Source organism: Apaloderma vittatum, unplaced genomic scaffold, assembly GCF_000703405.1.
Source record: "Apaloderma vittatum isolate BGI_N311 unplaced genomic scaffold, ASM70340v1 scaffold1040, whole genome shotgun sequence".
NCBI lineage: Eukaryota > Metazoa > Chordata > Aves > Trogoniformes > Trogonidae > Apaloderma > Apaloderma vittatum.
This window is the reverse complement of record NW_009695947.1, coordinates 1-18,951: the sequence shown is the minus strand read 5'-3', so window position 1 is coordinate 18,951 and position 18,951 is coordinate 1. Positions and strand designations below refer to the sequence as shown.

Here is an 18,951-nt window from a genome sequence, read left to right as displayed (position 1 = left end):
TTCCAAGCCCTGACATTCTGTGATCCTGTGAAGAGCAGGATGAACGACCATAAAGTAACACGCAGGTCAAATACCCCACAAAGCACTGTAGAACGCCAGATACCACCAAATAACACCTTCCCAACAGACTTGGACAGCATCATTATTGCTTTGTAGGGGCAACTGTGATCCACGGACAGCTTGCCCAAGCAAAAGCTGCAAAATCGAGTACTTCACTTGCAGTTCATTTAAAAAAAAAAAAAAAAATCATTGTTTGCCTTTCTGTGTATTTAGATTTTTCTATTGATTGCAAATGCTTGAGAGAGCAATCCAACGTGCAAACATATCTCAGATATAACAGTCACACCCAGAAGTAAAGGAGAAGATGAAATCAGCTTACACAGGGAAGAAAGAAACATGCGGTTTGTCCCCAAAACTACCAATTCAGCCACTGTGTCACATGATGCCTTTGATCTCCCTGACCTTAGAAAATAAATTAGTTTACCAGGTAGGTTCAGACTCAAAGATCTCAGAATTCCCGGGCAATTCTGAACAAGTTCGTTACACCTAACCTCTAGTCAAAGACATCTGACAGTGAATGTATTCTGGGATGTCCGCTAGGGTAGGCACTGCCAGATATCAAAAACCCCACAGATTTTTCATTGAAGCTTACAAGCTATACAGCCAAAATAAGGTTTTTGTCATTATATCTGCAGGTACTTTGGGGACTAAAAATAACATTGAGCCTTTAGCATCACTGTACTTAAGATTTCTAATACTCATCTCACTTTCTTACTTATTTCATGCAATTAATACTACTTCTCCCACATGATCTTTGTGTTGGTGCACACGGTTAGTCCTGGTGGGTACCTGCAGTCATGTTTGCTAAGTGCCTGCAAATTCCATTTCACCCATTACTGTAGCTTAGGCATATATGAAATTACTTGAGTAATACTGCTCCATCTTCTGCCATCTTCTCCATTCCACCAGGCGGGACATCAGTAAAATTACTCAGATCATTCCCACTGCTATAGTAGTCTCCATTTCCTGCAGACAACACATATGAATAAATGCATAGGTAAGAGAAGCTTCCACTTATTACATTTACACAATCATTTCACTCCAAGTGTCTAACGTTAATAATTAGAGGGATTGTCTCAAAGTATACACTTACATTAAAGAATATATATGGTTTAAAAATAAGTTCTGACTGACAATGCACTAGAACACAATGGGTAAAAAGCCAAAGAATATTTAATTTTAAGACTGGAGGGGGGGAACCCGTAAGTATCAGATGAAAAAAACCAATGTACTTCTTTCCTTGCATACTTGCTTGAGTTTTTCTTCCTGTCAGTTCACAACCATTCATGCAGTAAGATGCAAGACACGGTTTTTTTTAAAGAGGAAGATGGAAATGTAAGTTTATGCATCTCCCTTCCTGCCCCTTCAAACTAATGAAGGAATCAAAAGTAGACAGAATAACCTATTTAGTACGTGGCAGAAGTTTTACAGGTTTTAGGACCAGTTAAGGAACAGGCATAGAATTCTAAGGACAAGACTGACAGCACCGCATTGAAATCACTGTACTCAGAGATGTATTCTTCAATAAGCAGCAGATTACCTGCCAGTGAACGTGCAAGATAGGCTGAGGCACCATCAAAAAAAGCAAGGAGTATTTAGAAGCTAAACTGCATGATTTAATCGTCTAAATCATCCCACATTCCACAAGGACATTCATAGGATGGGACCTCCCGCTGGTTAGCGCATCCATTACTTTACACTGCAGTGCCTTTACTAACTACATCGAACAGAGAGGTTTGTGCAGGGGTCTTTGCTCTTTACTCTTAGCTATACACGTGCTAAACGTTCCAGTTGTGTAAACTACCCTTTTTGTTTTGTAAGGGTGGTTGTGCCTAGTCACTGCTACTGAAAAGAAATGCAGGATCCCGGGAGCACTAGGTGTTGGGAAAGAAGACAGCGGAGAAGAAGAACACGTATGCAAATATCTCAGAAGTAATGGGTTAATGGGCTTAAGCCCAAATTCACCTTGCATCCACACTACGTAGCTGTCAGCCAAAGCCCAGGCTTTGGCTAATTTCCTAAACGCACCCCCATCTGCCCAAAGGATGATCAGGACAGGCAGCACCTGCCCTCAGCCACCCTGTCCCTCCGGCCCTCGCTGCTGCATCGGTCAGTCAGCGTCAGAGACAGATCTAAGGGTCCTCTAAAGGATCTAAACCATGTGTCCCCAGAGCAGCTGGACCTCACAGGCAGCGTGAGTTTGGGCTGCCCTTTCGTATTATTGCTGCGCTCACTCAGCTGCACACAACTGGCGACTGGGATGGACACAGCCAGGCCAGGCTGCAGCTCGCCTGGCCAATCCTTTTCTATTGCAGCCATAGGGAAAAAAAAGTCCACATAAAGCATGATTTTTTTCTGATGATCACAGGTAAATATGCAGCGCAGACTTTCTGTGGGCCATGTCAGTGCAGGATTTAAAGGGCTTGTTTTCAGTATGTTCCAGTGTATCACAGAGATAGAGAAAATTAACTAAACCCATACCCATAAAGACACTGTGGAGCAGACATATCAACTATTCAAAAGCATTAAAGCCCTTAAGAGTATTCCATGTCTATCTTTCCAACTAAGAAAGGTATTTTCTGACGTAACAGCAACTTTGCTAAAGAATTTGAAACACCATCTTTAAAGAAATCTGCCAAGCCACTCTGGAAAAACCTTTCGTCTATACTAGATGAAAGAATTTCCTCACTTATACAGTTGTACCTTAGTCTAAATACAGGTAGATAGCTCATGTCAGTACCATACTTTGGCATAATACAAAACAAATCTGAGGGGCATATGAAGTGTTGTACCAGTAATAACTGCTATGGTAGAATCGTCTTTCCCAGCTTCTTCAAGTGCTTTGATAATTTCTCTGTACATCTGTGTAAGAGGAATAAAAAAATAAATCAACAACTACAAATGTGATAACTGGAAAAGACAATAAAAAGGAGATTTACACTGATAACAACAAACTCAAGAGACAGATTACGGGCCTTTTAAAAAAAAGTATATCCACAGAAACTTAGGCACTGTATGTGAGGTATTTCTGATAATAAAGACATATTCTTGCAATAGTCGAGACTGCTGATCAAAATCTAACGGACAGAATAAGGTCTTTCAGAACTGGATACAGCTAATTTTAAAACCTGACAAGTAGTTTAAGGGGCAAAATTAATATATTAAAGAATTAGCAGCAGAGGGGTGAAGCTCTTGTTCAGTCATCTTTGCAGCTGTGAAATGTTTCCGATGGGATGGATTTCCTCATGAAAATAGCTATGGGAATCTCAAGACTCTAGACATACACACAACAGCGCTGAACCAAACTAGGCTGCACACGTGCTTTGATAGACATAAAGCTACAGTCAAATCCTCTCTCCACAAAACCGGCCACTTTAGTTCAGCGCAGATTGTAACCTCCCAAGTTTGAAAAAAAACCTCAAAAGACACAGAATAGCCCAACCTGTAAAATTCTGGCATAATAGTTTCATTTTATACTGGTTATTTACTCTGTAGGTTGTCATCAGAGTCAAGATACTAAGCTCTCACAAAATTCAGACCATCACACTTCAGTCAGTTCTGCTAAACCTGTAGTAATGATTCTTTAAAAATTTAAGTAGCCTACCCAGGAAAGAAAAAAACCATTAATTCTCCCAAATTGATTTCTTTACCTTACGGTTGATGGCATTTTTCCTATCAGGTCGGTTAAACATTATCTTTGTGATATTGTTTTTGGTGGTAACTAGTATCGTTTCATAGCCATCATGTCTGCCCTCTTCTGGAGAAGCATCTTTTTTCTGGCCAGCAGATTCTGCAGAGATCAGACTTGAGACAAGTTCAGTATATTTCTGTCTGGCATTATCCTGCAATGAAAGAAAAAGAAAGAAAAAAAAAAATCACACAAGATTAGCAAAGGCTGAAATGGAAATCAGTTTGTTACGCTGTTCATAAAATGGTAATCTCCGGGGGAAAATAAGGGAAGGCCTGTGCTTCAGGAAAAAAAAAAAAAAATCAAATCTCAATCTCAATCAGAAAGCATTCTAATTAGGATGAGAATAGGAATACGTTGTTTTTAAACACCGGAAACCATGCTCTAAGTCATATGGAAATGGATCTGCAAAACAGAAGTGCATAAATGCTGGGACGATGATGCTTATTTTTCTGGAGAAATATTCCCATCCACCGAGAGACTTGTTGAGGGTTAGGGTTTCATAACCTGAAACTGGGAGACCTGGTTTTGTTAGGTGTTTGTTCCCAGTCGCAGGGGCATCATCTGTCACCTTGGCTTTGGACTCCTTTGATGGTGCTACATGAGGATCTTCCTCATCCATCACTGAGAAAACTGGAGCAACTGTACCAGTATGGATTCAGGAGCGCCCACAGCGGCTGTCGATGTTTTTGCAGTGTTCCTTGCCCGAGTTTGAGTAGTTGAAGTCCGAGTAGCAGCAGCATCCAGTGCTGAAGCTGGAGCAGTGGCAGTGCTCCGTGTTGTCAAAACCCTGTAAGACCTAGACCAGCGCTGAGGCTTAAATTGTGGCCACATACACAAGAGAATCGGAAATACGTTCAACAAAAATGATAAAAGATAATAATAACCGTATCCAAAGTTATCACAATCTGGTGGGATCAGCTTGTCAGACAAAGAAGTGGTGATTTTCCAAGGTGAAATTGAGACTATAATTAATAAGAAAATCCATCAGCCAGCATCCGAGGAACCCAGGTAAACTTGCTGCCCAGTTTATCAAACCATAGACCAGCAGTAAACACCACAGCACAGCAGCAGCGATCACCTTGCACCCACAATGTAAAAACCACAACAAAATAATAACAAATAAACAATACCACAATGCAAATGGCAGGCAAGTCCGCACTAATACAGTGAACTCTGACTGAAAACTTAAAAGGACATGATATAATATTGCATTCAACAATGACATGATGCAAGCTGTGAGCGTTTTTTTTTCCAACCCCTCAGGATTCTCAAAGAAAAGATCTGATACTCCTTAACTGCGTGAGGTGGAATCTGAAGTATTTGGGCAATATATCAGAGCCCGGTTTGTGCCTGATATTGGGCGTCAATAAATCTGTTGAGGGTTAGGGCTGAGCTGGCCACTGAACCCTGACAGATGCTCTCTAACCCCTCTCTCTTCCCAAACTGGAAGGGAAAGGGAATGAGGCAGAGAGACTTATGGATTGGAAGAGAAAACAACAACAGCTTCAATAAATTAATAACAGTACTGATGTTAATGAAAATAATTAAATCTATACAAATATATACAAAACCGAAACTGAATCCGAATCTCCTGCCACCCCAAGAACAATCCCCACTGATGCTGTAGAGTGAGCGGCACCGCGGCAGCCCCAGGCTCAGCAGCAGGGGGGAACCAGACAAGGGAGCTGGATTCGGGAGCTTGAGACTGGGATCAAAGCCAGAAGATCAGACAGAGCCCTCCTCAGATGCCACCCACTGAAGAAGAGACCTTAACTCCTGTGATCCCTCAGCTTTATACTGAGTATGATGTACATGGGATGGGATACTGTTGTTGGTCACTTGTTCTGTCTGTAACTTCCCGGAGGTGCAACGTTTTACTTTGTTTGGCCCCTCTTACCTCCCAGCACCCCCAGCGTGGCACACACGAGCCAGCAGTGGCCTTGGTCACTGCAGGGATAAGTCCAAGCAAGAGCCTTTCTGCATCCCAGTGCCAGGCAGTGACTGTAAACATCAGGTGTTATCACTGCCAGTAGCACACACTATCTGCAGAAACGTGCTGCTGACTTCAGAGAGTGCAGCCTCTGAGAAGAGACTGAGCTGGAAAGTAAAAATCACTGAACAGAAAACCAGGACAAGATATTTGTTGCATTCCCAGCATTTACACATGTCTATGGGTCCTCTGTTTCTGCTTTCCAGTTGGACATTTCTCCAACAAAATAAAAGTTTTTATTTCAGCAACATGTGTTGCTGAAAATACGAGTGCCAAAATGGGTCTATGGCGTTTTAGAATTGCTTGAAGGCACTAGTTTTCATCTAGCACAAACATTACACGCAGAAGCCTGAAGAATCCTGCCTCCCTATTTCTATAGTAAGCAGTGATTTAAAAGAATTCCACGTTCTTGATTTTTAGAACCTGTTTTCTTGGAAGGATAATGCACTTTGAACAATTCTATGATCTGTAATCTGTTGCATATGAGATTGTCTATTACCTCTCCGTTGTAAGTTCAAGAGCAGATTCTTTAAGTGTTTCTTGGCTATTCCTACAAGATACATAGCCATCTCAGAAAACAAAATGCAAACAAAAAAAAAATCAAGATGCAACCAAAAGCGGCACAAGAATATGTTATACTCATAAAATCATGCAAGTATGTTTTCTTTTAAAAGGAAAAATGCAAAATACTTCTATATTATCCTTGACTGACCTCAGAAACTACTCCTAACAGCTGGCCTAATGCAGCAGTGACACAGCTGGTTTGTAAAACTTATACTTCCTTCATTTAATAGTAGCTGAAGGAACTGTGGTAGCTAATATGTGATGTTGGACTTACTACAGTCTGCATGAAAAAAAGAACACTTGCATATCTTTGCATCTGTATTCTTCTGGCTTGCCTCACTTGAAATAAAGACTTCTCTAAAGGTTTCGAAAGGTATTAAAGATGTAAGATACACTGAGTGAGAACGAAGAGAGGCCCTCAATATACAGCTTTTTTTCTAGTCTTTTAGTTAGTGGCATAAGAGACTGACCTTTTAAAATTACAAAGTTATCAATATGCTGGATTCACAAATTTGCTCTTTATTTTAAGAGCAGAGAAGCTCAATCTATCTTTCTTAAAAGGGAGAGTAGAATAGAACACAGTGTGAAAAGCACTATTTTTATTGAGAGTCAACAGATACGTAAAGAAATTTACATTGGTACAAGCTGGCACTAATGATGTAGAACAAGCCTTACACAATAAAAAAAAGAACCTCCAAACACCGAAGCAGTGAAGTGACTGTAGAACACAGTGCAAAACATTTTGGTGCCTAAAGCACAGTCATTCAACTAGCATATAACATATTTCAGACACCAGCTACTCAATTACAGAACAGGCACTTCAAGGTAATCTACGAAGCATCTGAGTGAAATCATAGACATTGTCACCTGAGACAAATCGCCAAGAGAATTCCATGCATCCCACTTGGCTTTCTTGACAAAGTCCAGCATACCAGGCTTTGGAGAATTGCAAGGACCTTCGGTAGCCTGAAAAAAAGAATGAAATAAAAACTTATTTAAGCCTTTGACTAAAGTAGAAAAAGATGACTGTGGTAGAAATCATCTCTGAAACAGAAGGAATACCTAGTGCTTGGGCAATATTCAGACAATTCACATACAAAAGATGACTGTGGTAGAAATCATCTCTGAAATGGAAGGAATACCTAGCGCTTGGGCAATATTCAGACAACTCACATACGACCAAGTCTTCAGTATCTGCTATTGCCTAATGCCTGGTGCTGGGCTTTCAAAAATGTCTAACCAACACGAGACACTGGTTTCCAAAACGTCTATGCATGTTAAGTTCTCCTGTGTCAAAAACTGTGGAAGTTTTATGGTTTAAAAAGAAAGTTAAAGACTTGTAAGGTCTGTGAGCAAAGAAACCACAGGATCTACTAAGCTGGACCTTACTCCAAAAGTGGCCCTGCTATGAGCAAGGGCACTGGGCCCTTTGAACGACAGGAGTCTGAGCTATCCTGAAGCATTCTATGATCACAGTATTGGAGAGAAATATTTCAGGACAGAGGCAGAAAATAACAAACACATTTACATGTAGACGTGGCACTTCAGGATAGAGTTTAGCGGTCATTGTAGTGTTGGTTTGACTAGATGATCTTAGAGGTCTTTTCTGACCTTAACGATTCTATGAGCTCATGATTATTAATTCTTAGTAACAAGTAATAAACTAATATAATAATATAATAAACAACAAATAAAATTATGTCCTAATAAATCAGTAAAACTATCTGGAATAGCCATCTGCTGAAGAGTTTCTTTTAGGGAGTGACTGATTGTCTTCTTCAGTGCAACGATCCACACCCTATACTGACTCTGCAGCCAATCTTGACCCACAAATACTTCCCCAAATAATAGCACAAACCCTGCCAAGGACTTGCCGCTATTTCTGCAAAGGTCTCCTTCCATGCTGCAGTAAAGAATAACCTTCAAAGTGTGGTAGAATTTGAGGGGCAAGGTGGAATGGAAGACTAGAACAACCACACAAAAGAAGGAAAAGCAAAAAAAATAAATAAATAAAAAAATTAACCTTCCTATGTCAACAACATGACATTACAGGCCCAGGTGACTGATTGCAGACACAACATATTTAAGAGGAAGCACATGGCATACTCTTTTGTCCTAGGCATAAACTATTTCCCAGAGCCACATCAATATATGCTATATTATATGGAAGGCATCACACAATTGTAAATTTGCTCTATTCCTTTGAATAAAAGATTTCTACTCAAAGCATGATTTGTAAAATGAAACAGGTTTGGCTTCCCTAAGGATTCAGGCAGAGTTTGAGGGGCTGGCCTTTCAAGAAGAGAAGATCTTGTTAAGGCACAATACATTTGAACAACCCCTGCTTTATGTAAATATGTTACAGGTCCATCCCCTCAGATGACAAATACCCGTTTACCAAGTAAAGTCAAGCCTACCTGTTTAAACAGAGCATAGAGCTGCAACTTAGTTTCATTCCCAGGATCCTTTTTCAAAAGCTTCAGTTGTTCTTGAGCCTTTTCAAAGTCTTTCTGGCTGACTTGCATGGTGGCTGCCGTCAGGTGCAGGTGAACCGCTGGAACGCAAACGCCTCGTGCTCGCCTGTCAGTAAGTGGGGGGGGAAAAAAAAGCCATTGCTTGTTTTTTGTGCAAGCCTAGAGAAGAAACAAATACACTGCTTTTTGAGAAGTTTAAAGTCAATGTAAAACAGTAAATTTTTGTACCTGCACTGATTATAACAACAACCAAAAGCAAAATACTGAAAATTACAGGAAAATTGCTTTAGAAGTTTGCCTTAGCTGCAACAATCTTTGAAGAACACAACACTATCTCTCTGCAGTAGGTAAAATGCTAGATTTACGGCTGCCAGATGACAATGAAACTATGCAGTAATACACCAGATGATCATCTACGGACCACTAAATGGCAGCAGCGGTAAAATAATGATTTGCTGCTTCTGGAATAAATCAGAACCCTACAGGTTCTGTCCACGACAAATAAGAAACATAGAACACGTTTATCGATGGTCTTAATTTCTCTATGCAACACGAACAGCTTTCTATATCTATGAATTAAAATGAGGACACAGCCTGTCTGTTCTTTTTCAAGTTTGGATCTTTTCAAGTTTGTGTGCTTCTACCTAGAAACACTTCGAACGAAAAGCTTGGTTCTCCAAGCAGGACAGCACAAGTGAAGGCCAACTGGCCGAAAGAACCAAACCTACGCAACCTTGTAACGTTTTGTAAAGGCAGGTTCTCTTGAACCGAGTTTGGAATCAAAAGCCAAGTTGTCTAAAAATTTTGGCTTGTTTCAAGAGCGCAAAAGCACGCCGTCTCAGTTTTCTTTAGTTAAATTGCATTGTATGTTAAGTAAATTCAATATTTTTTAAATGTTAGAAGTTCATGTATCAATATTCCTTCCTTATATTAATATAAAAGGCCAAAAACCTCCCAGCTTTCCCATTCTAACCTGACACAGCTGTCATGTTAAACTTCTTACATGATAGATCTCACAACCAGTCACATTTGAAAAATTAACGATTCTCTCAAATGCAGACTGATAGAATGTTTCATTATTCATTTAATGCTAACATTTCAGTTACAGAACCACCATTTCATACTGAACATGAAAATTCTGCCTTTTTATACATAACGAAGGAGAATTTCAGAGAAATTTTGCTGCCCACTTGTAAAATATCTTCATTGTTCTTATTGTTTAAGTAAAAACTATTTTCTGTCGCCATCTCGAAAGCTGCAGACAGAAAGTGTGAAGAATGGAAATTTTGCTGCCCACTTGTAAAATATCTTCACTGTTCTTATTGTTTAAGTAAAATCTATTTTCTGTTGCCATCCCGAAAGCTGCAGACAGAAAGTGTGAAGAATGCCAACCTTGTCCAATTAATTTTACTTCTCTTTCATGTCACACACAGAAAAGGTTTTAGTTGTCTTATGAAAACATTTGGAAGATCTATTGTGTCCTGTTACAGCACTTTCGTATTAACAAAATCTAAGTACTTGATATTTGGGGGCTAATGAGTTTGAATGACAGAAACAAAAAGCAAGAATTTCAGAACCTGCTTCAAAATGTTATGCTGGTAAAAAGAAATCTACCTGAACATGGAACAGGCTATCGCAAAAGGCTGCGGAAACAGAAATTCTTCTTATTTCGGCTATCGCAAAAGGCTGCGGAAACAGAAATTCGTCCTATTTCAGCGGCTCAGCTGTAGGGCTTTCTGACCACAGCAGTGGCCCCAGACAGGGGTGCGTTAACTATCTGCCAGGTTAACCAACACCCAAACCGAGGTGTCCAGAGACTGCGTCAGAGTTTAACAAGGGTATCCCTTAACCAGCTGGAAGCCTGTTTGGCCAACTTGCGGACTTCACCTCCAGCCTCAGTAAAAACTCTTTGATAGGAAAAAGTACATCTAAATGTGTACAGATAAAAGGGGTTTTTTAATATTGACCTTTTTTTGATTAGTCTGTTTTGGAGTCACAGAACATGATTCTATTCTACAATTCTAACTTGATGCTTGCCTTCAGACTCTATTCCCAAATACATTTTTTAAGTCCCCTATACAGGAAGAAGTAAATGAGAGCACAGGAAGAAGACTTTTAGATTTTTTTGGTTTGCAGGGGTTTTTTTTTTTGTTTCTCCCTCCCCCCCTCCAATTTTGCTAGCCATTTTTGGAACAGCTTGAATGCTGCTGTTCCCACGACTATCCATGTATCTAGCACTATTTTTTTTTTTTTGTCAGTCTAGACAGTGACTATACTAAAGTGAGTTCAATGTTTAGAAGGGAGATCTGGGTCAGTTTGACAAACTGGACTTCACTTCAGCTTGGCTATGGTAATTACTATAAACAAGCTTTAAGAATCTCTTTTATGTACAATTTGATAATGACCACAAATTAATAAGAGTTGAGGATGGGCAGTGAGGAGAGTGGAAGGGCAGAGTAGCCAGTCTGAAGGTATGTGCCCACACATATTCAGGGTTAAGGGCATTTGGCATTTAGCAGGTCACAGGTTCTCTTCCTTATTAAGGATACAAAGCCTACCAGTTCAAAGAGGATGAGAAAACAATTAAGTGAATTAAAAACAAAAAAATTCTGGCTGGGGAAAAGTGGAAAGCACTTTTCCTAATTCCAGACTCAGAGCTACTTTCCTTTGCTCTTTGGTTATATCCAGTTTTACTTCTTAGCTACAAAAATGTTTGGGTAAAACACATCATCTATCCACTTCAAATACTTCATCTTCCGTTCTTCTTTTCCTCCTTACCCACTGCTTTGTAATAGGAGATTGTGCAACTTAGCTGTATGTGAAAGTCTAAAGTTTATAAGAAAAGGCCTCTTTTCTTTAGTTCTTCCTTGCTGTTTGTAGCTCAGTTCTCTGCAGGGTGTCTACGATTCGCTTCCCTTCTCTCTGACTTCTGATCTCAGAGGACATTTACTACACAACAGTGATGATCACCAGTTCTCAACAGGCTAAGGATACGCTGACTGCTACTCTTTCTCCATTAGAACAACAAAGGATGAAAACGCAAAGGAAAAATTAAGTTATTCCATAATTCATTCATCTTGGCAGGACCTTATTCTTCAAAGAGACACGAATAGCAGGACCAGAGCTCCTTGACCCCAAGTCGATCACAAAGAGTAGATCGCTGCCGTTTCTGGCACCACATAGCGATGCTGTGTCACAATCCCAAAGACTGAGGAGCAGGAGAGGCTGCTGTAGCCCACTACGGGGAGGACCTGCTCTCTCCATCTGCTGCTCCCTTGCTGTGACACTGAATTCTTCTTACTCTCTCACGGAGCAAATCCATGTCTCATTTTAGTGGTCCCACTGAAACCACACAAGGCAGGCAGAGAGCCTGGAAGCCGACCTACACACTAGTGGTGGCAAACCTGCTCTTGTTGCAATCCAAGAAGCCCAGGAAAGGGCACTGAAACCCCCTCTGTATTCACCCTTCTCATCTACTCACTTCAACAAAGCTCAATGATTTCCTTTGCATTCCTTTCTGCATTGCCCTGCACCTTGCAGGCAATTAGCTGCCACTGCCCCACCGCCACATATTACTTTTCCTGTACCAGCAGCCACGGAAGAGCTATGAGGGCCCAGTTACCTCCCACAGCTGGGTAAGAAAACCAGCTCCCAACAGACAGACAGAGTAGCAAGAGGAGTCAGAGCTTGGCAGAGCAGCTGCAAAGTCCATGACAAATACCTGCATGCTCCTGCAACATCATTCCCTTGGTACTTCGTAAGCTCACAAAAGAAATAAACCCCAGGCATCACTGCCTGAACCTCAAACAGCCAGGCTGACAATCATTTTGTATTTATTCGCTTGCCTTGGACATCTCTTTGCCCCCTTTCAGTCATTCTGGATATCTTGCAAGCCCATCCTACTAATTCGACCTGTTCACATCAATGTCTGTTTTCCCGATAAACATAAGGTTCTTAATTAAAATTTTTCAAGTCGATTACACTGAAAGTAGTTTCTCACTGTAAGAAAAGACTGCAGAGCCTGTTAAAGACAGGGTATCTCATTATGGTGTAGTTCTGTCACCTGCATAAGGACTTTATAATAGAATTAAAAATGCCAACTTTTTGTGAAATGCTGGCTGCCCACTTTGTAACTTCTAAAGCAACTTTGCCATTTCCTCATTAAGACTAAACAGAAGCCAAAAGATCTCTTTGCATAGGAAACATCAGACTCGCTCAGCAAAAGAAAGGGATGGATATACCTGAACTCCATCTTCTGTTTACTTAATAAAGGTTTCCTTTTAAAGGTTATTAGATCTGGGAAAATAAAGCACAGACAAAAAGCAGTTAAAAATCCTATTAGGATTAGAAGCGGTGGGTGGTGCTAGAAGCAAGACAGAACTAGAGAATGCTCATTTTGCATTATTGTAACTAGCTTTAGAGAGACAAAAAAGGGAAAAAAAAGTAATAGGAGGTGTTATCAGACAGAAATAAGAAGTACATTGAAATGCCACTCAGATGAATCTTGGAACGTATGTTTAACAGAAGATGTGGGTATCTCTTGCACGTTCTGTGTAATGCTCCAGGTAATGCACAAGACATCTCTTCTTTGCCACGACCACTATCTCCAGGTGCTGTGATCTTTTGCGCTGCTCTTTCCATATATTCCTCACTCAGAACAGCATGTAACTGCCCCCTTCCGTTTCACACAATTACAGCATTATAAAGCGGCAATATTTCTGCTCCTGTTCTTTCCATCTTAAGAGAAAATTAAAAAAAATACTGTTTTGCTATTGTAGAAAGAGTGGTATGGGTTGTTTGGTTATTTTTAGTTAGGATACAAAGCAATCAATTCCCACAAACCTCAAGGCATCGAGTGTTTGGTAATAACCTAAATCAAGCTTCTGATCCAGTGCCTCTCCGGAGCCCCTGCAAAGAGGGGACAGCACACGTCACCCAGCCAAGCCCATCACCATGTCTGAGGTGCAAGCCAGAGCCTCTACAAGGTTCAGGAGCCCAAACCTTGGATCCCAAGTCCTTCACTGGGTCTGCTCCAGAACCAGAAACCACTGCTCCAAGAGGCTGCTTCGAAGCCAAGCAGGGAAGCAACCAAACAAGACCTCCTGGCTCTTTGTGCTGCTGTCAGGACACCCCCCCCACAGCGGAGGAACCACGAGCCCTCCCTGGTGGGGTGGCCGAGGTAATCCTTGACTGCTGGCACCTGGCCACGGAGTGTTCCTGTTCCAAGCAGAGTTTCAGGCTTCAGTCCTCCTCTTTCGGCACCATTTCTCCCATTTTGATCCTCCCTCAAAATTATCCTGATTTTCCTCCCCGGAGGAGATGGAGAAGGAATATCAACCTATGATCATTAGTTCAGCTACATCAAAGGATGCATGAGCACAGCTGCTGGGAAAGGCTGCCACTGCTGGCAACCGCAGCAGCTGTTAGGAAATGAGGCATGTGAGGGGAATAGAAACCAGTATTTAAACTGTAACAGTGAGAAAATAAATGGACCATCTGGAAAAAGAAATTCAACCTGAGACTCTGACTTCTCTTAATTCTCCCCCAAGACTTCATATCAAAATCTCTAAAAAGATTTATAAAACGGAAAAAGAAAGGTTAATAACCAAATAATGACAACAAGGAAAGTATTGGTAGTGCCACTATCCTTGCTAACTCGAAAAATGGTGTTATTGCTATTCATATTCACTTGCAGTATTTTCTGCATGCAATAAATCTAAAGTTGTACTTTATACTGTTGAGCAGCAGGAAGCTACTATCTATGCTGTTAAGATGAAAATCATTAGCAATTTTCATCTGCAGTTTTCCCACATCACATGCATCATGCAATTGCTTATATACTACTGAATCCAAAAAGATATTTATCTGCACAATAATGTAACATCAAGGATTCATAAAGCCCAAGCACCTACACAAGAATATAAGAACTTTCCCCATATAGCTGAAGATGGAGAGGGCTAATGTCAAATTTCTGCCATACTCTCAGCTCTTCTCTCTACAAAAACTACCTATTGCTCAGCTGGGAAAAGAAGAGGAACCTTGACCGTACTAAAGGAAACTCAGCAACCTATGGGATACCCAGAGCAATCTTTCGTTGCTGGTTAGCTCACTGGGTGGAGCGCAGTGCTGGCAACAATGACAACACCAAGGTCGCGGGTTCGATTCCCGCTCGGTCCCCATGTGTTGCCTGGTCTAGTCGAGAGGTGGCGTCTCTGCCCAAAACAGGGAGGTTGGATTAAATGATCTCTGAGGTCCCTTCCAACCTAGGCCATTCTATGATGATGACGATGATGAAGCACATCACCTCTTAGGTCAAAAACCAGTAGCCTAATCAAAACAAAGGTTATTGTCTAGAAATCAGTACGTTTTGTTCACTCGGTGAAATACAAGGTTTTATTAACCATAAAGTGAAGATTTTGACTCAGTAGACAGAACTGCAGTTTTCCTAAAAAACATAAGAAAATTACTATCCCTCCCTGGCAGCATCTCCTTGTAGCAAGTGTGAAGTAACTAAAATGCACTGCTTTAAGGTAACAGGAATGCTTCTAGTTTTCTGGTATTTCTACTATAACCAGCTAGTAGAAATCATCAGTGCAAACACTCTATAATCAATTCACTTGCTGCTGCTTTAATACACAGAAGTAAATGCAAGTCAAACTATTTCCTCCTTACATTAGAACATTTCAGTTGTTGTTCCAAACACAAGTTTAGTGTATAAATCCTTATCAGCTTTTACTATTTTACACTCCTACTCTGTTTTGACATAAAAAAACTAGAAGATAATGATGTGTCTGTTGGCAAATTGAAGGGCTGAATCATTGCTGTTTAGCATAAGTGGCTCAGCTGTGCTTGTTAACTTTTTTATTTATTTTTTTCAATATTAAAGAATAGCTAAAAATCTACATTACCACTGACAAAGATGTGGAATGCTCTGCTCTTTGTGCTTTACGCAGGCACAGCTAATATTCTCTTCTCACAGCTGCTGAGAGGGAAACTGGGATCATCTCCTGAAACCTTTGTAAGAGCTCTCTCTTTCCAGCAGACTTAACTGGACACGGTGAATGACTAAAGCACAAGAGACCTTCCTGTGCTTCCTCAGTCCATGTAAGACATCTCTGCAAGCATGAAGATTGACACAGAGATATCCTGTGAAACACATTCAGAAGTTGGATGTTCTGGTTTTAAACGTGGCTTTGCACCACTGCGGTCAAAAAGCAACTATGAACTACATGGTCAGGTAGCACTAACGACAAAGTTGTGTTTTATTTCTTCCTAAAGCAACACAGTGATGATTTCCACTTAATTTTAATTTACTGGCTGGATCACAGAATCTTCCACTTGGTGTACTCTATCAGGAAAAAAAGTAGCTTTTATACACACAGCAAAACAACAGCACACCAAAACATTACACAAGTTCTCCCTGGATTTCAGAACAAATGAAATCTGCCCACCTACTGCATTTAGTGCTATCACCCTTTCTGTAGGTATTTTGGTCAACACGAAAAGTCAGTAGCTTACAAATAAAATACTGAAGTTATCGGCTCACCGATAATGCTGCCTTCTGCGGATGGCTAACATCCATTACTTAACATCGCTCGTATTAAAAGCACTAGCTGATAAAATAGTATTCTGAGAACTGTAAAGAGAGATTTTTTTTTTCTTTAATATGAAACTATAGAATAATTACGTTTGGAAGAGATCTTTAAGATCATCAAGTCCAACTGCCGTCCAACTCTACCAGGCCCACTTCTAAACCATATCCCTGAGCACCGTATCTAGATGACTTTTAAATACATCCAAGGATGGTGATTCAACCACTTCTCTGGGCAGCCTGTTCCAGCCTTTGACAACCCTCTCAGTGTAGAAGTTTTTTCTAACATCTAACCTAAACACTCCCTGGTGTATCGATGCCATTTCCTCTTGTCTTATTGGTTGTAACTTGTGAGAAGAGATATCATGGCTTTCAGTGACAAAAGACTACTGCCAGGATAATTTAAAAACCAGGTTGTCGGCAAATTATCAAGTTATGTGTTAATCACTGCCAGAGCTCTCCAAAGCCAAACAAATAGCACCACTTACTCAGTGACTTAAACCCTGAGTTTTGATGGAAGGGACAAGCATTCCAGAACTCATTCCAAGAGAGCTTTTGCTTCTTCTTTTCTGGTGGAACATCTACTACTGAATTACTTGGCAGCAGTTTCTGTTTCTTCAGAAAATAAAGGATGGTTTAACAAGACCTTAAAAATCTCGGCCCACAGTTTTTGCTGGAGTTTACTGATTACAGCCTAACTTTTATTGTAATAAACTTCAAGGGAACTTGAAATGCGTGTTGTAATCAGTGGCCTCATCACAACAGAAAGAAAGGCTCAACCATTTACTATGTAAGAATGATGAAGAAACATCAAATCTGAGCTGAATATCAATTCACATTCACCAACATTTAAATTATTCTTTTAAAATGGAACAGCGAGGAAAAAAGAAAAAAACATAAATGTTCTTATGCTCTGAATACAACACCACAGTGGAAAAAGAAGAAACTGATGTAACAAAGATAACTACTGGTGAAACCTCTGGGGTCTACTTTGGCATTACTATAAATGAAGATTACTTGTAAACAAGGTTCATTACAGTGAATTAAGTCTCCACACTGAGCCCAGGTAGAATGTCACGTTTTGCACTATGAATTCCGAATTCCTGGCATTCACGGGTTTTTCACTTCTTCATATGTGCAATGTCCCAAAAACTCTGCTAGAAATAAACAGACCAATTTCCATCCTAATGAGGACTGCCGTGCAAGAACAAGTTTGCTTGTTCTCTTCACTAGACCGCAGTTGAAGACAAGAGTATGATTTCCACAGCAGGAGAAGTACAAGGAAAGAGAGAAAAAAAGGAGCTTTTTATTATAGGACTTTTTAAAGACAGTAACTGTTACCCTAGTAAAGGCTCAAAATTGCTAGCATCATATTAAATTAAACAAACAAAATCAATCAACTGAAATATTTGAAAATGTATTTACAATCTCCTCAAGAAACTCATAACTAACTTCTGATGGGGAGAGAAATCTTAAAAAGCAACAGCAGAAAGAAATTGTCATTCCTTATGGCAAGTGGGACCTATCTGAGAGCATATTCAAGCCCACGAAAATTCAAGGACAGAAAGCGTAGTTAGTGCCCACTTTGCTTGCGTTCACATTATCAGATTCTTTTGAACGCAGCAACAAAGCTGCTACAGAACCACCCAGCCATCACTGACTTAAAACAGGCAAAGCTGACAGCTCACACTGACTTTAGTGAACAGCTGCTTCAAAGCAAATTAACTACAACAGAAAGTCGTGCTCCAAGCCAATCATCTTCAGCACTTCCAGATACCTCTGCTTGATGTTGGCTATGAACTGCAAAACCCAGCTCAATTACATACAGCTAATGGAGATACTTGAGTAAAAGCATTTCAGTTACAAAAGTGTGCATTTTAACAGCCAAATTTGTGTGTTGTTAACAATCAGAGCATCACAGGTCTTTCATCTGTCAGTACGGTGATGCCTCCTTCATTATTCTACTTTGGAACTTGCTTACCAAGAACACTTAACACACCAAACACACACTTTTTAAGCTATTTTTGATAGGAAAACTCTACAAATTGAGACGCTTTGCGATTCTTACTCATGCCCGAGCAATCTTACAGTGGAATTTCCAACTAAACCACTTTCAATGAAGACATCAACCCTGGCAGCTCTGACCCTACTTGCGAGCCGAGCGACCCTTTCCCGCTTTCCGCAGCGCCACGAAGGTGCAACAGGTGCCGGAGAGCACCCGCAGCACGGGACCCTTCCTTTGGAAGCAATTTGAAAACGATACGTGGTAAAGGCACGCTGCACAGGCTGTATTCGTCGCTGCACAGGCTGTATTCGTCGCTGCACGGAAAGCCAGAGTAGTCTTGGAAAGAAGCCTTAATTAGCTGGATGCGGAGCTAAGCTTGTTTTCTGCGGGGGGAAGAAAACCAAAGACAAACAAACAAGGAAACATAGAATCGCACGTTCGTCTCCGTATTTCAGTAGGGTTTGAGGTGCCCTATGTCCGGCCTAAGGTAGAATCTCTTTGGTGGTTAAACATTTCCTCAGGAGGCAGAAAGAGGAGAGTGTTGGCCTTGTTTGCGGAAGGCGCCCAGCGCAGGAT

At 40.7% G+C, this 18,951-nt stretch overlaps 1 protein-coding gene across 1 annotated transcript; it reads right to left on the bottom strand.

Annotated features, from left to right (window-relative positions):
- Positions 1–919: 919 nt before the first annotated feature.
- Positions 920–13,981, bottom strand: LOC104269124 (enoyl-CoA delta isomerase 2, mitochondrial-like). Its single transcript, XM_009872769.1, has 7 exons — positions 13,971–13,981; positions 13,021–13,077; positions 8,723–8,885; positions 7,173–7,271; positions 3,711–3,902; positions 2,853–2,922; positions 920–1,026 (listed from the first exon to the last, which is right to left on the bottom strand). Exons 2-7 carry the CDS (start codon positions 13,029–13,031, stop codon positions 920–922), a joined length of 642 nt encoding a protein of 213 aa, XP_009871071.1. The 5' UTR covers positions 13,032–13,077; positions 13,971–13,981.
- Positions 13,982–18,951: the final 4,970 nt, after the last annotated feature.

Bases quoted from the DNA above. Each gene is read 5' to 3' on its own strand.
- LOC104269124 (XM_009872769.1), bottom strand. The intron at 7,272-8,722 runs GTAGGCTTGACT...TCTTTTTTTCAG, and splicing joins TCTATGCTCTGTTTAAACAG to GCTACCGAAGGTCCTTGCAA. The intron at 2,923-3,710 runs GTAAAGAAATCA...CCTCTTACACAG, and splicing joins AAAATGCCATCAACCGTAAG to ATGTACAGAGAAATTATCAA.